Genomic DNA, 19525 nt, shown 5'->3' with positions numbered 1-19525 from the left:
TTTTTGCTCATCAAACTTTTCTGCCAAATTTTACCTCAAAACCTCGTTAATTTTCTACCGCAAACCTTAAAAAATCCATTTTCTATAAAAAAATTATTTTCCATTTGCTCGTTAAATGCATAAGTTTGAAGTCGAAATAAAGTTTTACTTTTCTTTATTTAATCTCCACCGTAGTTCATGGACCTGAATATATATTTTATAAATTATAATTCCCCAATTAGTGATTGCTTTACACAAATTTTATTTGTACATTAATACACGCATTTATTCCTTTACCATTTTTCGAAAAAAACCATTCAAATTTTGTTAGGTATTATTTATGTTTTAATAAAAAAGTATATTTTTTATTTTTCGCCTTAAAAACTAATTAACATTTTATTCTTAATTTAAGAAAAAATAGTTTAGTGTCTTCCATGAATTATATGCTATAAGCTTAAAATAAAGAGGTTTTAAATCAATGTCTTCCATTATATTGTAATACTAAATTAAACTAAATATTTACATTTATTTTAATATACACAAAAATTAAATTAAAAAAAATACAATTTCTATCAAAAAAATAGGCACTTGAGATTTAAATTGAGTTTTACACAAACCAAAAAAATTGACTAGATTTACAAAAAACAAAATGAATTTGACTTCTTTTTGCTTATATCTGCAAAACATTTGCAAAGTTTTCTATATATGAGAAATAAAATCCCTGATAAAAACTATTCAAAATCCTGATTGAAACAGTCTTGATTTTTTTTTAGAATAATAATGCTTACTGTTCCTGCCACAGGGAAATATAATCTAAAATTTCCTCATCATCTGGTGTACAATCTTCTTCGTCCAAATTGAAATGTTCATAGGGCTCGAATTTCAATTGGATATTGGTATCGAAATGTGATGCTGGGGCGCTGGTATCTATGCTGAGCTGGGTCTGTGACACTGGCAATTCTGTTATATTAGCTTGTTGCTCAAAATTAGCCGATTCATATGATAGGCTAGAGTTGAAAGATGAGGTTGGAGATTGACAGCCGTTATTGAGGTTATTATTTTCATAGACGGTATTATGTTGAGGAGAATAGGAATTCATTGATATGGGAGATAGTAATGTGGTACTGGTTCCATATGGATTTAAATGACCCGATTGTAAATTGACATCCATCAGCGAAGGTAAAGGACTTGTCGATTGGGTATAATATACTGGAGTAGGTGAACTATTGTATACTGAGGCTGTTGTAGAGGAACCACTGGAGCTGAATGAACTGTTACTGGCCGTATCACAATTTGAGCTGTTCGCTTGTAACTCAAACTGTTGTGTTAGACTCACACCACCATTAAGATCTTCTAGCAAATCTTCCAGTCGCCGGATATACTCCACTGCAATACGCAAAGTATCAACTTTGCTTATTTTCTTTTGGGGACCACGACCTCCACCCTTTGTCAAATCGGCTATTATCGTCTGAGGTATATGCTGGCGTAGGCGGGCGAAACTATTGTTCACTTGCTTCACACGATTACGTTCGCGGGCATTACGCCTGAGAACCGAATGCTGAGATTGTTCAGCATTGTAGGGTTGAACACGAGTCACTTTGCGAGTTTTACCATCCTCGGCAATAGGATGTGGTTGTATATGGGGATATTTATGCATTTTACCCGATGACACAATTGTTGTTGGAAATAAATGTTGTGTTTGTTGTTGTTGATTCGTTTGATTACAAGTAACACTTGATGACATTTTATGCTTTTCGCAAAAGAAAAATCGTATTTTTTCGTTTAGCTTTCAACTTTATTGTTTTTTTAAACTAAGTTTGTGGTTAATTCAAGTTTTTCAATTTTATTCTGTTTTCTTATTTTTGCAACGAGAACTGAGAACTTGATCCAACGACACCTTGTTTAAGAATGAGTCCCTTTGTCCTAAACCTTTGCATTAAGTACCTTGCTCACATTCACTCATGTTGCTATAGTTTCCATACAATTGTTTATCGTTGAACCCATATTGAGGGAGAGAAAGAGAGTAACTCTAACAAAGAGCCATAAAAGGAGAGAGAGAAAGCATTGGGAGTAGAATATTCATCGTTACCTGTGATCGTCATCTAAACAGGTAAATGAGGTGAGTTTTTCTACATGAAAAGAGAGTTTAAAAAGAGCTGGTGTGGGGAAACCCCAGTTGATTCTCATCAGGTAATTTTATTTTATTCTCTCAACAGATCTTTATTTGCTCACAAAATCTTATCAGTTTTTTGTCTGTCTGTCAATTTGGTCTTCGTTAGCAGGTATTATTGCTTTGCAGTTTCATAAATCCTTGCTTGTGTGTTGTGCGTTGGGAACAGTTGGTTTAAGGGGCGCTGATTTCTTTTTACCCCTCTTTGTGCAGACAGGCATTTATGTTGCTTCTGCAGAGAGTTGTTTGGTAACATGTATGCCAGTGTGTAATTGCAGATAATGCTGAGGATTGTTAGAGTTTTTGATTCTTTCGAAAAGAGTATATGCAGTTGCAGTTCATAACTGCTCTTTGAAGGAACGTCTGAATGTAGACGGATATTTAAAAAAAAGTTTGGGCTGAAGGATGATTTTAAAAAATACGTAATATTTGAAAATGATGACGAATGAAAAGGTTTACACTTTATTCAAGGACAAATTGTCTTATAGACTTTGCAGCAAAAGAGAAAGATTTATTTTAGTTTACTATACTTAAATTTTATAGAATTTTGCAATTTTCGTATGTTTAGAGGTCATGATCTAATGATAAGTAATATATTCTTGAAATATTGTTATTCTCGCATATGTCGATAGACCTTCGGTGAATGTTCATTTTAATTTAATCGAGTATGTATTGGCTTGATTTGATTAGCCAAATATAGAATAGTTTTGATCTGCATGAATATGTAATTACAATTGATTAAGACTGTCTATCTATCTTGACCGCAATGGAGAGTATTTAGTTCATCTAAATTTTCATGAAAATGTATGCAAGAGATGTATTGCAATATAGAAAAACTCGTTTATATATTGAACTCGGATTACATATACGATATATTATATTAATATAAAATTATATTAATATATAATTATATAAATATAAAAATTAAATTGAGGCATTAATATTAAAAAAAATTAATTACTTCTTTCAATACATGCTATAAAATTGTAAAAATGATGACAGTGTAAAACAAACTCAGAAAATGAATAGAAGACAATTCATATTCACAATAAAAATGCAAAACACTTGTTTCGAAGATATCTTTACTAGGAAGATACATAGCTACACAAAACTAGCTTTGAATTGTTCTAAAAAGAAGGGGATATTTCGCTTATTTTGCGAGTAGTTGAAAAAACGTTGTAATACGTGTATTTTATTTTACCATTTTAAGGGATTACTTTGAAGGGCACGAAATTGATTTAGAAGAATATGGTGGTGTTTCATTCTTACTTTTGCCTTATATAATCGTCAATTAAAAACTATTGTCCCTAAGAAAATTTCTTTTATGCGATGTTTAAAGGGTAGTGATAGGTATTCAACACAACCTTGTTTTTGGAGAAATGATTTTTATGACCACCCACTACGGGAAATGGATCATCCACAGGACCGGTACGGGACTAGTCCCTGGTGTGTATGGACCAGTCCCAGTTCTGGTCAAAACGTATGGAGGGGATCGGTCACTTTAACATGGGTTTGTCATTGACGGGGTAAATTTCCACTTTAGGACACGTCTTGGACTCGTTCAAAAGGACACGTCCTGGGACAATTTAGTAGGAGCACCTCATAGACAGGTATTCATGAACCAGTCTAGGACAAACTATTTGGAATCTTTTTCCATTTTGGCACGAATCACATCAGAAGTGAAAAACTTTCGAACTATGTTGAACATCAGGTTATTCTGATAATCGAATTTCACTAAATTTGAAATACGATTAATTTCAAGCGGGTATGGAAATCAATAAATTATGACTATTTAAAAATTGAGACAAACTGGAGCACCGGAACCAGTCCTGTGATATGTCCGTCAGTGGCAATTTGCACCAATTGCCCGTAGGGCCACTATAGCCTGGTACGGATATAATAAGTTTTCCATTCCGTTTTGGAACACATTGAAATATCGACAGCCGAAAATATGAAGTACATAAATTCTTGATCAGCAAGAAATTCTAAGACAATCATCACAATGGACTGAATACCCTAAGTGCACCTTAAATAAATCAGATTCCCACTTTAACGTATCCGACATCTGTTTGTCTGTTGTAATCACGCCACAGCCATCCGAAATTGGCATAGTTTCGTTTTTCATCTTGAATATAAACCATATAAAGGGTGATACGGCCAAAATTTGGTCAATATAAATTTGACGTATTTCTTTCAATTTTGCATTTAAAAAACCTGAACACCCCTCATTTTGAAGGTGTGTGTGTAGAATGTTGCTCCTATTTTGATTTTGGAATTCACTCTTCGGTTGTCATGCCGTCCAAGCAAGAAGAGCAGCGTATCAAAATTTTGCTCGCGCATCGCGAAAATCCGAGCTACTCGCACGCAAAGCTTGCAAAATCGCTAAAAGTTGCCAAATCAACCTTTACAAATGTAATTAAAGTGTTTGGGGAACGTTTGTCGATAGCCAGGAAGTCTGGATCGGGGGGAAATCGAAAACCGGAAGCCGCTGAGACGACAAAGAGAGTTGCTGGTAGTTTCAAGCGAAACCCTAACCTCTCTCTCCGAGATGCCGCAAATAAGCTGGGTGTATCGTCTACAACCGTGCATCGAGCCAAAAAACAAGCCGGACTGTCGACTTACAAGAAGGTAGTGACTCCAAATCGCGATGATAAACAAAATACGACGGCCAAAGCGCGATCCCGGAGGCTGTACACGACGATGCTGACGAAGTTTGACTGCGTGGTAATGGACGACGAAACCTACGTCAAAGCCGACTACAAGCAGCTTCCGGAACAGGAGTTTTATACGGCAAAGGGAAGGGGAAAGGTAGCAGATATTTTCAAGCACATAAAACTGTCAAAGTTCGCAAAGAAATATCTGGTTTGACAAGCCATCTGTACCTGTGGCTTGAAAAGCAGCATTTTCATAGCTTCCGGGATTGCCAACCAAGAAATTTACGTGAAAGAGTGTTTGAATAAACGTCTGCTGCCTTTCCTGAAGAAACAGGGTTGTTCCGTACTGTTTTGGCCGGAATTTTATACTATTTTATACTAATTGAACTTGAAAAAGAAATTTAATTTGATTTTTTAAATAAACGATTTCACCGATTTACACGCGTTTTCCCTTGACCAAATTTTGACCGTATCACCCTTTAGATCCATGACTTTAGGTTAAGTTAGGTAAATTGACGTCCCATTATTTGTGATACCATAGCATAACTGGTGAACTTCTCTCTTATTAATGAGTCCTGCCCAATTCTGCTTAGCTCAATGGCAAGGGACAACGGTTGTCACTTGTGCCATTCTACACCGAAAGAATTCTCTTCGTTAATTTTAAGACTTCTTCAATAACTATTCTTCGTGATTTTTTCATTAAAAAACGAAAATTTCATTTATTTTTGTAAATTTTACGAAAAACATTTTACGAATATACGAAACGTCTTCGAAATATCCAACATTAATTTTCCTCCGTAAAATGTTCGTACTTTTAACGAAACTTTCTTCAAATTTCATGATTTTTATAATATACCCCCATCCACCATAGGATGGGGGTATATTAACTTTGTCATTCCGTTTGTAACACATCAAAATATTGCTCTAAGAACCCATAAAGTATATATATTCTGGGTCGTGGTGAAATTCTAAGTCGATCTGAGCATATCCGTCCGTCCGTCTGTTGAAATCCCGCAAACTTCCGAACGGAATAAACTATCGACTTAAAACTTGGCACAAGTAGTTGTTATTTATGTAGGTCGGATGGTATTGCAAATGGGCCATATCGGTTCACTTTTACGTAAAGCCCCCATATAAACGGACTCCCAAATTTGGCTTGCCGAACCTCTAAGAGAAGCAAATTTCATCCGATCCGGCTGAAATTTGGTACATGGTGTGAGTATATGGTTTCTAACAATCATGCAAAAATTGGTCTACATCGGTCCATAATTACATATAGCCCCCATATAAACCGATACCCAGATTTGTCTAGCGGAGCCTCTAAGAGCAGCAAATTTCATCCGATCAGGTTGAAATTTGGTACGTTGTGTTAGTATATGGTCTCTAACAACCGTGCCAGAATTGGTTCATATCGGTCCATAATTATATATAGTCCTTATATAAACCGATCCCCAGATTTGATCTCCGGAGCCTCTTGGAAGGCCAAAATTCATCTGATCCAGTTGAAATTTGGTACGTGGTGTTAATATATGGCCTCAAAATCCAACGCAAAAATTGGTCGAAATCGATCCATAATTATATATTATATAGCCCCCATATAAACCGATCCCCAGATTTGACCTCCGGAGCTCCAAGGCGCTTAAGATCAAAATTCATCCGATTCGGTTGAAATTTGGTACGTGATGTTAGTATATGGTATCCAACAACCATGCAGGAATTGGTTCATATCTGTCCATAATTATATATAGAACCCATATAAACCGATCCCCAGATTTGACCCTGGGTGCCTTTCGGAGAAGCAAAATTCATCCGATCTGGTTGAAATTTGATACGTGGTGGTAGTATATGATATTTAAGACCCATGCCAAAAGTGGTCCATATCGGTCTATAGTTATAGCCCTCAGATAAATCGATCCCCAATCACACAAAAGATAGTCCATATCAAGTTCATAATTGTATATAGCCCACATATAAGCGACCCCCATATTTCAATTCTGGCTTCGATTGTGGATGACAGTCTTTGGTAGGAGTTTCTACGCAATCCATGGTGGAGGGTACATAAGATTCAGCCTGGCCGAACTTACGGCCGTATATACTTGTTGTGAAGAAGTTTTTACGAATTTATGAATATTACGAAACATTTGGCATTAAAATTTCTTCATAAAAAGTACGAAACATTTTCTTTAAAATAACGAAAAAGTTTCATTGAAGTTTTAAATTTCGCGACATAAAATTGCCTCTGATAATGTGCTTGAGTGTATTCCTTTATTCTATTTTTTTGCATGTCTATGCTACTTCTCATTTGGCTGATAGTGCGCAATGATTAATAGTGAAGCAATAAAACTAAAAATTATTCATAAACTTAAGATGTAAACTAGTGATGACATTTTTCACACTTGTTACTACAACCAAATGCACTTTCGATTATAAATTTTTTTTTTCTAAAAGTTCGAACATTTTTGAAAAAAAGTACGAAAGTTTTTCATAAAAAGTACGAATAATTCTCACACTCAAAAAAAAAAAGTTTACTTGGATCCAAAGATGTTGATCTTCCTTTAATGACTTTGGTATTGATTTCGAGCCAAAGATGCGGCTTCTTTAAAATAAAGACATTCTTTAGCGGCCTATCTGGCCTTAAATCTAGGATCAATAAAATTAAAATTAGGATCGAATTTTGATTTTGTTTTGTTTTTGCGTACAAACAAATGCCAATTTAAAAATCCAAATTAGAGCGGATACCTCAAAGTAAAAATGTTTTCTTAATTCCAAAAAAACTTTAAACCAAAGATGCTAAATCCTCAAAATAAGTCTTAGCCTATATTTGAAGCTTTTTTATCTTAGATCTAAAGATTCAATATTTCAGTTAATTTCAGGACGACTTCTTTAAATCAAAAATGTATTTCTTTTTTTTAAGGAAAATTTTCCTTAGTTCAAAGACATGCGACTTTAACGGAGGGACGCAAATTCACAAAATTTGTGTCCTAAATTTAATGATTTTTTTTTAAAATTAAGATTAGAAACTTTGTTTTAATTATAATGTCATAATTTTAAAGAAATTTGACTTTAATATTTTGTAAATTGTGCATACTAAAATTTAGGTTGCATAATCTTTAATATCACGTAAATATTTTTTTCAGTGTGCTAAATCCTCAAAATAAGTCTTAACCTATATTTGAAGCTATTTTATCTTAAATCTAAAGATTCAATATTTCAGTTAATTTAAGGATGATTGCTTTAAATCAAAAATGTGTTTCTTTTTTTAAGGAAAATTTTCCTTAGTTCAAAGACATGCGACTTTAACGAAGGGACGCAAATTTACAAAATTTGTGTCCTAAATTTAATGAAAAAATTTTTGAAATCATGTTATAATTTTAAAGAAATTTGACTTTAATATTTTGTAAATTGTGCATACTAAAATTTAGGTTGCAAAATCTTTAATATCACGTAAATATTTTTTCAGAGCATAAAAAGAACGAAATTGTTTAAAAAAAGTACGAAAATTTGTCATAAAAATTTTTCATAAAAAGTACGAAACATTTTCATAAAAAGAACGATGATTTTTAAACGATTTTTTTAATGAAAATTTTCGTTCTTTTTACGAAAAGAATTCTTTCGGTGTACATTCTACCACAAATTGAAGAAAATTTTACCATAAATCTACCAAATTAAAAAGAAAAAATATTTTGAAAATTCGAATTCCTTCAATCAACTAGAGGTATTTTAGGTCCAGAAATAGGTGTGCCGAGTATGGTGTGAATCGGTTTTGGTATGGCCCGAATTTATCCCGATTTGTTCGAAATGAAAAATCTAAATGTATTTTGGGTCCAAAAATACCTGTATAGAATTAGATTTATATCGACTTATATCGTGGAATAGCCTCCAACTATGGCGAATAGTAGAGCAGAATTATTATAAACCCTACCATTAAAGATCAAATTCGTATCAAATACCATTTACTTTAACCCTTTCACTACGGAAATAAACCTAGTGTTAAAAACTTTTATTTTTCTTCTGTTTTTACTTGTACTAACAGCATATAAAGGGTGATTTGTTAAGAGCTTGATAACTTTTTTAAAAAAAAAAACGCATAAAATTTGCAAAATCTCATCGGTTCTTTATTTGAAACGTTAGATTGGTCCATGACATTTACTTTTTGAAGATAATTTCATTTAAATGTTGACCGCGGCTGCGTCTTAGGTGGTCCATTCCGAAAGTCCAATTTTGGGCAACTTTTTCGAGCATTTCGGCCGGAATAGCCCGAATTTCTTCGGAAATGTTGTCTTCCAAAGCTGGAATAGTTGCTGGCTTATTTCTGTAGACTTTAGACTTGACGTAGCCCCACAAAAAATAGTCTAAAGGCGTCAAATCGCATGATCTTGGTGGCCAACTTACCGGTCCATTTCTTGAGATGAATTGTTCTCCGAAGTTTTCCCTCAAAATGGCCATAGAATCGCGAGCTGTGTGGCATGTAGCGCCATCTTGTTGAAACCACATGTCAACCAAGTTCAGTTCTTCCATTTTTGGCAACAAAAAGTTTGTTAGCATCGAACGATAGCGATCGCCATTCACCGTAACGTTGCGTCCAACAGCATCTTTGAAAAAATACGGTCCAATGATTCCACCAGCGTACAAACCACACCAAACAGTGCATTTTTCGGGATGCATGGGCAGTTCTTGAACGGCTTCTGGTTGCTCTTCACTCCAAATGCGGCAATTTTGCTTATTTACGTAGCCATTCAACCAGAAATGAGCCTCATCGCTGAACAAAATTTGTCGATAAAAAAGCGGATTTTCTGCCACTGATTTTGGTAATAAAATTCAATGATTTGCAAGCGTTGCTCGTTAGTAAGTCTATTCATGATGAAATGTCAAAGCATACTGAGCATCTTTCTCTTTGACACCATGTCTGAAATCCCACGTGATCTGTCAAATACTAATGCATGAAAATCCTAACCTCAAAAGAATCACCCTTTAGAACAAAAATTGTGACTTTAAAAACCTACCTCAATTACTTGATTCCTGAATTGTAATGAATGGCCTTACGAAAATAAGCGCTATTTGGCCTATAATATCTTTCAAAGTATGAGAAAAAATACAAAAAATAACCCGAAAAAGTATCAGCTATAATTTTTGTATAAATGTCCATTTACTAGAAACATACAGTAGAAAAATTGTCTCAAAATTTTCGTATTTTTCGTTTATTGTTAAAGAAGTTTATAAAAATTTATTTTAGAGCTCACCAATATGGACAATATTTGTAGCTTATGTAGATTAAAGCCTCTACTTTAAAATAACATCGAGAAGTAAATCGAAACTAAGTGGGAAAATAGAATTCGGTGTCTTTTTCGAATGTCCTTCTAAGTGGACGTCGGTAGTGAGAGGGTTAAGTATAGTTTTGTCATGGCAAAACTAAAGCATTAGAGGTCTCTATTAACAAATTGTCATGAAGTGAGTGTCGATATATCTCTAAACTATCTTGCCGTTTCAGTCAAAAAATAGCAATAGTTCTTGTACACGGCCGAAAAAGACTGCAATAGTTATTGTACACGGACGAAAAAGACTGTTTTTCATATGGTTGGGTGTAAGCATTATATGTTTTGAACTCAAACATTTTTAACATAATATTTTTAAGTGCAAGCATATAATGTTCATAAACTAGCATAACATGTTTGGGATATATATGTTAATATGTTACAACATATTATGTTTGGGACAAAAAGGCTTTTAAATATCAAATGCTTGGATGCAAACATATATTAATTTATAAATAGCCTATAACCACATATGTGTTTAGAAAGAGAGACCTACAGAGTATGCTGCAAGTAAAAAAGTGGAAGTAAACAATTGGCGCCTTAAAAATATATCCACACAAAGAAAATGTCATTAAAATTTTTTACTACCAGTGTATGCCCTAAGGTGAAACATAATATGTTTGAACAATACAAACAATATTTTGTTTGGACCAATCCTTAATTTCCTCCATAACAACCTCAAAAGTAAAACAAAAATGGTTATAGAAAATTTAAATAGAAAGTTTGTGTGTTGGAAAATGAATATTTTTATAACTACTTGAACATATTCCCTTATATTCCTAGGAAATCGGGAGATCTATATATTAGGAGACAATACCAAAAAATGGATCGACATACCATATTCAGCAATCCTATTTGTGTTCCTAAAATACTTCTAGATTGCTACTTTCAGGCAAATAGAATAAAATCTATGGTTTCTAGAAGTCAAAGAAATAAAATCGGGAGATTTATCAATATGTAGACTATACCAACACATCGACCAATATTCGTGGTCTTCAAATACCTCTAGATATAGAACAAAAATAAGGGTTCCTAGAAGCCCGATTTAGTGGGGCTATATCAAAATCTGGGCACCTTGACATTCATTTGCTCCTTTCCAGACCCTAAGGATGCCTCTTATGTACTCGTTTTTTCTCCGCTTTCTTTGTTTATTTACTAGATCAATAGTAAATACGAAGATTTATGGAAGAGAGATGGGCTTCTTCTATAGGCTGTGAACAAACGAAACTGATATGGGACGAGTATAATATTAGGAACTCTGAAATCCTGATGTCATTATAAAGAGAGGATGTGAGGTCGACAACAGGCATCATAACAGCGCACAACACTCTGGGAAAACACATGGTAAGGATCGGTCTAGGGAATCATGAGATTTGTATGTTAGGTGGTGTCTGGACCCAGAGGCTATAGAAGATTCATTTCACTTCCTGTGTTAGTGTGCAGCATTATCTTTCAGCAGAAACAAGATACTGGACTCTTATTTCTTTCAGAATATGACCGACTTGCGAGAATGCAGCCTGAGGAGTATTATCGCATTCATCAAGGCATCAGGGTGAGGGCCTAGGCGCATCCGAAGGACACATTATCATAGAATGGACTCATTCCGGCCGGAGCGAGACAGACACGAAGAGGAAGATGGAAAGAAGTTTGAGGAACCGCAATGGACCAACTATGGTCTAAGTGGACACAAATCCGCTAGTTCGGATTCGTGTCATCCTCCATAACCTAACTATGTACTCGATTTTCTTTCATTTCTCTGCCATACGATTAAATCGAATATTTTCATAATTAAAATTTTCCTTTGTTTAGTTTTATTTTCTTAATTTTATTAGAAAAAATCCGAAATAATTTCAAAAATTCTAGTTTAATTAAAAACATTTTCTCACTACACATACACCTTCCCCTCTCTGCCTGCCTAGATATAGTAGATTTGCCATAAGTTTGCAAATCCATAAAATTACATGGCCATTGTCTGGTCATACAGTGCTGAGTCAACGTACCAAACAATCCTTTCATGCATATTCACACATTCTTTTTGCATGTATACGCATAGATCCTTTTCATCAAGAAGTCCCTAAAACCGAGAAGCAGTGGTGCTGTCAAAAAGGCGTTTCATGAAAAACGATTTTTCAAACGTCAATATTTTCGGAACAAAGAAAGCAGAGGTGATCTGAAATCATATGTGGTGGCGGCATAATTTTCAAAACTAAACATTTTAACCATGCAGTGATTTTGCTACGGAGCCAAGCAAACGCAGAAATACCCTTACATACATTACAAAAAATATTTGAATAAAGCCGCAAAAATCGAAAATCGAGAAAACAAAGAATGAAAAACAAAAACCAAAAACACCATAGAACAAAAGAAAGTGTTAATGATGTGGATGAAGAATGATTTGAATAGGACAATTGTCAAAGGTTTTCAATGTATCCTTTTGCAAAATACCGAGCATAGAGCCATGGCAAAAGAATTTAGCAAAAGGATTGTCATTGATCACAATGATGATGCTGATGACGATGACGACTACGATGAGGCGGAGAGGGAGGAGAAGAATTGAAGTGCTTGATAATGAATTTGAGAGAAATTTTTTCTCATGACAACAATGAGTAAAAGTGAAAATTGACACGAGATTTAACCCAAATGACATTTGTCGCAAAATTTTCATTTTTCTAAAGAAAAACAAAGACCATTTTTGGTTCAAAAATAAGCAAAAGAATTTGAAATTGAAAACACCTGGTGAAATTTAAGGAAGGGGATGTGCCCATTAACTACTGCATAGAAAATCAATTTTTCAAAGGAAGTACATTTGACATCGAAAAATGTTGAATATTTTTTTTTTTTTTTTGGATTTTTATCAATTAAAGGGTTTTTGAAATCAATGTTCAGATACCATCGCACGAGCTACATTTGAGAAAATTTCTTGTACTAAGAATACGTACAAATATTCGGTTAGAATTGAATGCTTACCAAAGTTCTTGGGAATTATTTCATTGGGTCTTACAATCCATTGCAATGGGTTTTTGTGGTAGTCCTGATCATTTAATTAAAAGAAATATGTGAAATACTTCGAACACCTCACTGAAGGCGCCCTCATGCATTTTTGATTAGTAAACGAGGTTGGCATCGAAAGATTGAGGAAATATTGAGCAAGTTGCTTGATATACGTTTGTGATAGCCCAGCAAACCCTTTCATTATCAAATAATTTTGGAGGTTATCTTATGTAAATTTGATATGTAGTTAATATTAAATGGAAATCAGAATTACTTTCACAAGGACATGTCCTATAAGGAAAACACTTCTCTTCAGCATTACTAAGAGCTAAATTATAAGCTTTGTCGACATAGTAGCAAAACATGAAGTGTGTTAAAAATAAAAAAAAGGTGATAGTACGTTACACCGGAGACCAAGGAACAGTCTATACAGTGTATACCCGGTAATATTTCTTCGAGGAAGGCAAAGATTAACCCATCTTACGTAAAGATGATCGCACTGCACTCAAAAAAAAGTTTACTTGGATCCAAAGATTTTGATTAAAGTCATCTTTGACAGACCTCCCTGGCTTTAAATCTAGGATAAATAAAATTAAAATTAGATACAGATCTCATTCATCGAATTTTTATCCTCTTTTTTGCGATATATTAATAATGGTATTTATGTACAAACAAATTCCAATTTCAAAATCCAAATTATTCCTGGTACTTCAAAGTAAAAACACTTTTCTTAATGCTAAAAAAAACTTTAAACGAAAGATGCAAATCCTTAAAATAAGTCTTAGCCTATATTTGAACCGTTTTTATCTTAAATTTAAAAATTCAATATGTCAGTTGAGTTAAAGACGATTTCTTTAAATTAAAAATGTTTTTCTCTATTTTAAGGAAAATTTGCCTTACGTCAAAGATCTACAACTTCAGCAGAGAGACGCAAAATTTCAAGATTTGTGTCCTAAATTTAATGAAAACAATTTTTGAAGCAAGGATTAAAAACTTTCTTTTAACTAAATTATCATTGTTTTAAAGAATTTAAGGTCGTACAATTTAAGTTGCATAATCTTCCATATTAGGTCAATATTTTTTTCAGTGTGGATTCACAAGGTGTATCTCGTTTCCACTACACGCTCACAAAAAATCGCTTCTGTAACATATACTCCCAAACATATTTTGCTTCAAGCATATACATTTTTGGCTATTGCCCAAAAATTTATATGTTTGATCTCTTCCAATATATAATATGTTTGAAAGCATATTGGTCTAAACAATATATGTTTGGGTAGTCAATTTCCAAACATTTTGTATTTTTGCATCCAAATTCAATAATGTTGTCTTCCAAAAAACAATATGTTATTATGTGAACATATAATGTGTTTGGAAGCATTTTGCACCCAAAAATATTATATGCTTAAAAAAATTCTCCCAAACAATATTGTGCTCAAAATTTTATTTATTTATTTATATATTTACAATCATAATGAATTATGAAAATAAACAGGTAATATAGGTGCTAACAACATAGGTTTTCGACCTGAATGCTCAAAATTTTGTTTCTGCCCAATTGTATATTCCCCGACATCTTTCTCACTTCCACGAGATTTTTTAGTTCTTAAGGTGAGTACTATGTTCGGGTTTTTCACCAAAACACTAAACTAAAAGTACAAAAATATATATGAAGACGATTATATTTTGATCAAGTTTTACCAAATAATGGAAGGAAAAGATCCAAGGAGTTGATTGCAAATAATTTTATATTTCTATATTAACTAATTAAAAAAAAAGTAACCGTGAAAACAAGCTGGTTTTCAGCTTGAAAACTGAACATAGTACTCAGCTTTAGCACCTTTTTCTGTAATACAAACATTGTAGAAGAAATTATTCAATTTTATGATTTTTTATTTTTTATTTTAATTTTACCTTTTGCCGGACGGGGATTCGAACAGCGGACCACACAGTTTGTAAGGATCAAAGAAGTAGCTGATCAATTGCCCAAGGAAAAATAAAATGTTAATTTTGTAATAACAAGCAACAACCACCAACTTAATTCAATATCGCTCCCTGTTAAATAGCGCTCCAATCTACTAAACACATATATGTTTATAGGCTATTTCTAAATTAATATATGTTTGCATTCAAGCATATTATATTTACAAACATTTTATGTCCCAAACATAATATGTTCTAACATATTAACATATATGTCCCAAACATGTTATGCTAGTTTATGAACATTATATGCTTGCACTCAAAAATATTGTGTTTAAAAATTTGTGTTCCAAACATATAATGTTTATAGCCAAACATATGAAAAACAGTCTTTTTCAACCGTGTACCTGCAAACTGATATGCTGATCATAAATCCAGAGAAGGAATATTCTTACCTCCTATACTTACAAAAAAGATCCATGATCCAAAGATTTTGACCTTCCTTTAAGGATTTTGGTATTGATTCCGAGCCATTAGCGTAGCTAGACAATTTTCCTAGGGGGGGGGGGCTATAGCCCCCCTAGCTAAAACTTTATAGACTGAACTTTTAGGTTCAACTAATGTTTTATTTCATAAAATTGAATAAAAAATAGACATCAAAATAACTCGACAATCAATTTATAATAAAGCAACTAAAAGTACCCTACGGAAATTGGTGCAAATTGCCACTGACGGACCTATCACAGAACTGGTATCTGTGCTCCAGTTAGTTGCAATTTTCACATTTAGTGAAATAAAATAATCAGGATAACCTTTTGTTCGACATATTTCAAAAGTTTTTTTTTTTTTCATTTCGGGTTCGATTAGGAGGCCAAATTGAAATAGATTTCTAAGAGTTTGTCCGAGACTGGTTCCTGAGGACCTGTTTATGGGTTGCTCCTGCTAAATTGTCCCAGGACGTGTCCTTTGGGATGAGTCCAAGACGCGTCCTAAAATGTAAGTTTACTCCGTCAATGAAAAACCCATGTTAAAATGGACGGTCCCTTCCATACGTTTTGATCAGAACTGGGACTGGTCCATACACACCAGGGACTAGTCCTGTACCAGTTCTGTGGTTGATACATTCCACACTTTTCTCAGCAAAAAATGGGGAGTTGTTCTAAAGGCACAACTTTAAAAGCACTTCCAAAAATGTCCTCACAAAGAAGTTAACTATTTTACCTACACAGGAAGTTTTTTTACTTCATTTTTTTATATTTTAATGCGTAATTTTTTGTTTTCTTTTTTCAAATAGTTTAAAAAAAGAGTAAGAATAAATAAAATGGTACAAATTATTCAAATTTTGCCACAAAAATGCTAAATCCATTACAGAAAAATCGATAATATTTGAAAAAACGTTTCAAACAAGCGTTAGAATGCATTAAAAATCATAAAAAAGTATAAAAATTATTTATTTAGGAAAATATCACAACATTTTTAATTCACATTCAAAACACTGAATTCAGATCACACCTTAAGAAGTGATGCAAATTCATTGCAACGGTTGTTGAAACGGTGGACATTCGTTCTATGACAAGTTCATATTACATTCATCGCTTCTCCGCCAATTTTGTACCACTTCCAGACCCAAAAAGAACATTTTCACTTCTTTTTTGGCGACGCTTTTTTGATGCATTATTAAGATATTAATTTATGAAAGAATGGTTTTAATATCAATTACTATTTTTTATTCAACTAAATCATAAGTTCAACCACAGCTTTATTTCATAAATATCAGACTTATACCACAACCCAAGTAATTCGATTGTGCATGAAAGTCTTTAGTGAAAGTTGTGCGTTGTACGAGTATATACTAGTTTAATTTTTATAAAAATGTAAAATCGTAAATAGGTTTTCAAATTCTGGGGGGGGCTAAAATTTTTCTGGAGGGGGGGCTAAAATTTTTCTGGGGGGTCTAAGCCCCCTCCCCTGAGGCCTTCCTACGCTTATGATCCGAGCCAAAGATGCGGGTTCTTTAAAATAAGAACATTTTTTGCGACATATCTGGCTTTAAATCTACGATCCATATAATTAAAATTAGGATACATTATTGAATTTTCATTCTATTTTCCGGTATATTAATAAAGCTATTCACGTACAAACAAATGTCAGTTTAAAAATCCAAATTATGACGTATACTTTGAAGTAAAAAATATTTTCTTAATTCCGAAAAAAAAACTTTAAACCAAAGATGCTAAATCCTCAAAATAAGTCTTAGCCTATATTTGAAGCGTTTTTTCTTAAATCTAAAGATTCAATATTTCAGCTAATTTAAGGACGATTTCTTTAAATCAAAAATGTGTTCCTTTACTTTAAAGAAATTTTGAAACTTTAACGAAGGGACGTAACTTTTTTTTAATAAAAATTTCATTGTTTTAAAGAAATTTGTCCTTAATAGTGTGTAAATTGCGCATCCTAAAATTGAGGCTGCGTAATCTTTAATATCTCGTAAATATTTTTTTTTTAGTGTAGAGCAACATGTTATTTTTTTACAGGCATTATATATATGAGTTAGACAACCATTTTCTGTTTGGCGAGAAAACAACGTTTTCGGGGCAACATGTTCCCCATCCAAAACTAAAATGTTGCTCTAACAGGAGATTATTAGATGGCATTAGAAGAGAATGGCGTATCAAAATTTCATAAGGCAAGGAGATTGTCACAAGGCGGTATAATATAACTCTTGCCATAGGTGGTATACTAGGTTTTAGTTGGCGTACGCTTATGACATCATAATACTGGTATCGGGAAATATCCTGGATACGATCTCAGATGTATTCAAGGAGGGGTTTCAGTATAGTTAGGTTAGGTTAGGTATAGTTAGGTTATGTTAGGTATATTTCAGGCTCACTTAGACTATTCAGTCCATTGTGATACCACAGTGGTGAACTTCTCTCTTATAACTGGGTGCTACCCTATTCTATGTTTACCTCAATAACAAGGGACCTAATTTTTATAGCCGAGTCCAAACGGCGTTCACCTTTGCGGAGGAACCGCTTACAGAAGCTTTGAAACACTCAGAAGAGGGGATAATCCACCGATGAAAAACTTTTTGGTGTTCGGTCGAAAATCAAGTTCAACCATCGATCCTAAATATGCAAGGCGGACATGCTAACCATTGCACCACGGTGGCTTTAGACGGTTTACAGTATCTTTGAGACTAGACCAGGGGATATGGTTTGGGTGTGAACCCAGAAAAAACAGAGCTGCTACTCTTCACTAGAAAAAGAAAGATAATTGGATACAAATCTCTTGATATTCAAGAGACGAAGTTGAGTCTCTCGAAATCAGCAAGGTACTTGGTAGTTATCTTGGGTCCTAAACTAAGCTGGATGGAAAATACCGCAGACCGCATACGTAGGACTATGCGGTAGTGTACTCTTGTTAATATTAAGTTGGGCAACGATGGAGAATGCGTCCTGCCCTCTCTAATTGCCTTCGTACTGTGGCTATAATACCTGTGGCTGCCACGTTTGGTGGACAATCCACCAGTATCAGATATCGAAAATAAATAGGATAAGCGGAACAGCATTTGTTTATATGACAGGCTTTATGAATACCACAGTCACAGCCGCTTTAGAGGTACTGATGGGTGTCTGCCCACTCGCTATGCATATAACCAAAACAGATCACAAAATACTAGACTCCTTTTTTCTTTCAGGCTCTTACCGATCTGTGGGAGAGTAGCTTAAAGAACATACTCGCCTTCAGAGCCTCTGGTTGGATGTTTTGAGCTATGTTAAGGAAGTCAGATAAATAGACGTTCTTGAGCGACATTAAAGGATATTCATCCTTCTGAAAATAAGACATTGAGAAAATTACCCTGACAAATCGGGCAATCGCATAGACAAGGTCGTGGGTTCGATTTCTGCTTCGACCGAACACCATAAAGTTTTTCAGCGGTGGATTCCACCTCAGTAATGCTGGTGACATTTCTGAGGCTTTCAAAGCTTCTCTAAGTGGTTTCACTGCAATGTGGAATGCCGTTCGGACTCGGCTATAAAAGGAGGTCCCTTGTCATGGAGCTTAATCGGGCAGCACTCAGTGATAAAAGAGAAGTTCACCAATGTGATATCACAATGGACTGAATAGTCTAAGTGAGCCTGATACATCGGGCTACCACCTAACCTACCCGGAAAATCACAAGGGACCCATTGTGGTCTAAGTAGAATTCAATTTGATCCAAAAATTATTATCGTTCTCAACAATCTCACCTAACCAATGAGGTGATCATGTTGCTTCTATGCATGTAGAAAATATATTAATTCTACTCCCTGCGAAAAATTTCACGTACATCGGAGTAAAACTTTGGCCTCCGCGGTCATATGTTGCAAAATCTGAAGGAGGATATATCTAAATCTGAACCGATTTCATCCAAATTTCGCATGCAGAGTAAGAATGCTAATTCGATTCCCTCTGCACAATTTCATGTAAATTGGAGTAAAACTTTGGCATTT

The 19525-nt window shown here is 34.1% G+C and overlaps 1 protein-coding gene across 1 annotated transcript; it reads right to left on the bottom strand.

Moving 5' to 3' along the window:
• Positions 1-373: 373 nt before the first annotated feature.
• sc (achaete-scute family bHLH transcription factor scute) lies at positions 374-1864 on the bottom strand. The gene has a single exon (XM_075299960.1). The coding sequence runs from the start codon at positions 1721-1723 to the stop codon at positions 764-766; it is 960 nt and encodes a 319-aa protein (XP_075156075.1). The 5' UTR covers positions 1724-1864; the 3' UTR covers positions 374-763.
• Positions 1865-19525: the final 17661 nt, after the last annotated feature.

The sequence above is a fragment of the Haematobia irritans genome, chromosome 3, assembly GCF_050003625.1.
Source record: "Haematobia irritans isolate KBUSLIRL chromosome 3, ASM5000362v1, whole genome shotgun sequence".
NCBI classification, from domain to species: Eukaryota; Metazoa; Arthropoda; class Insecta; order Diptera; family Muscidae; genus Haematobia; species Haematobia irritans.
The sequence above is the reverse complement of the archived record's forward strand: the minus strand, read 5'-3'. Positions and strand labels throughout refer to the sequence as shown.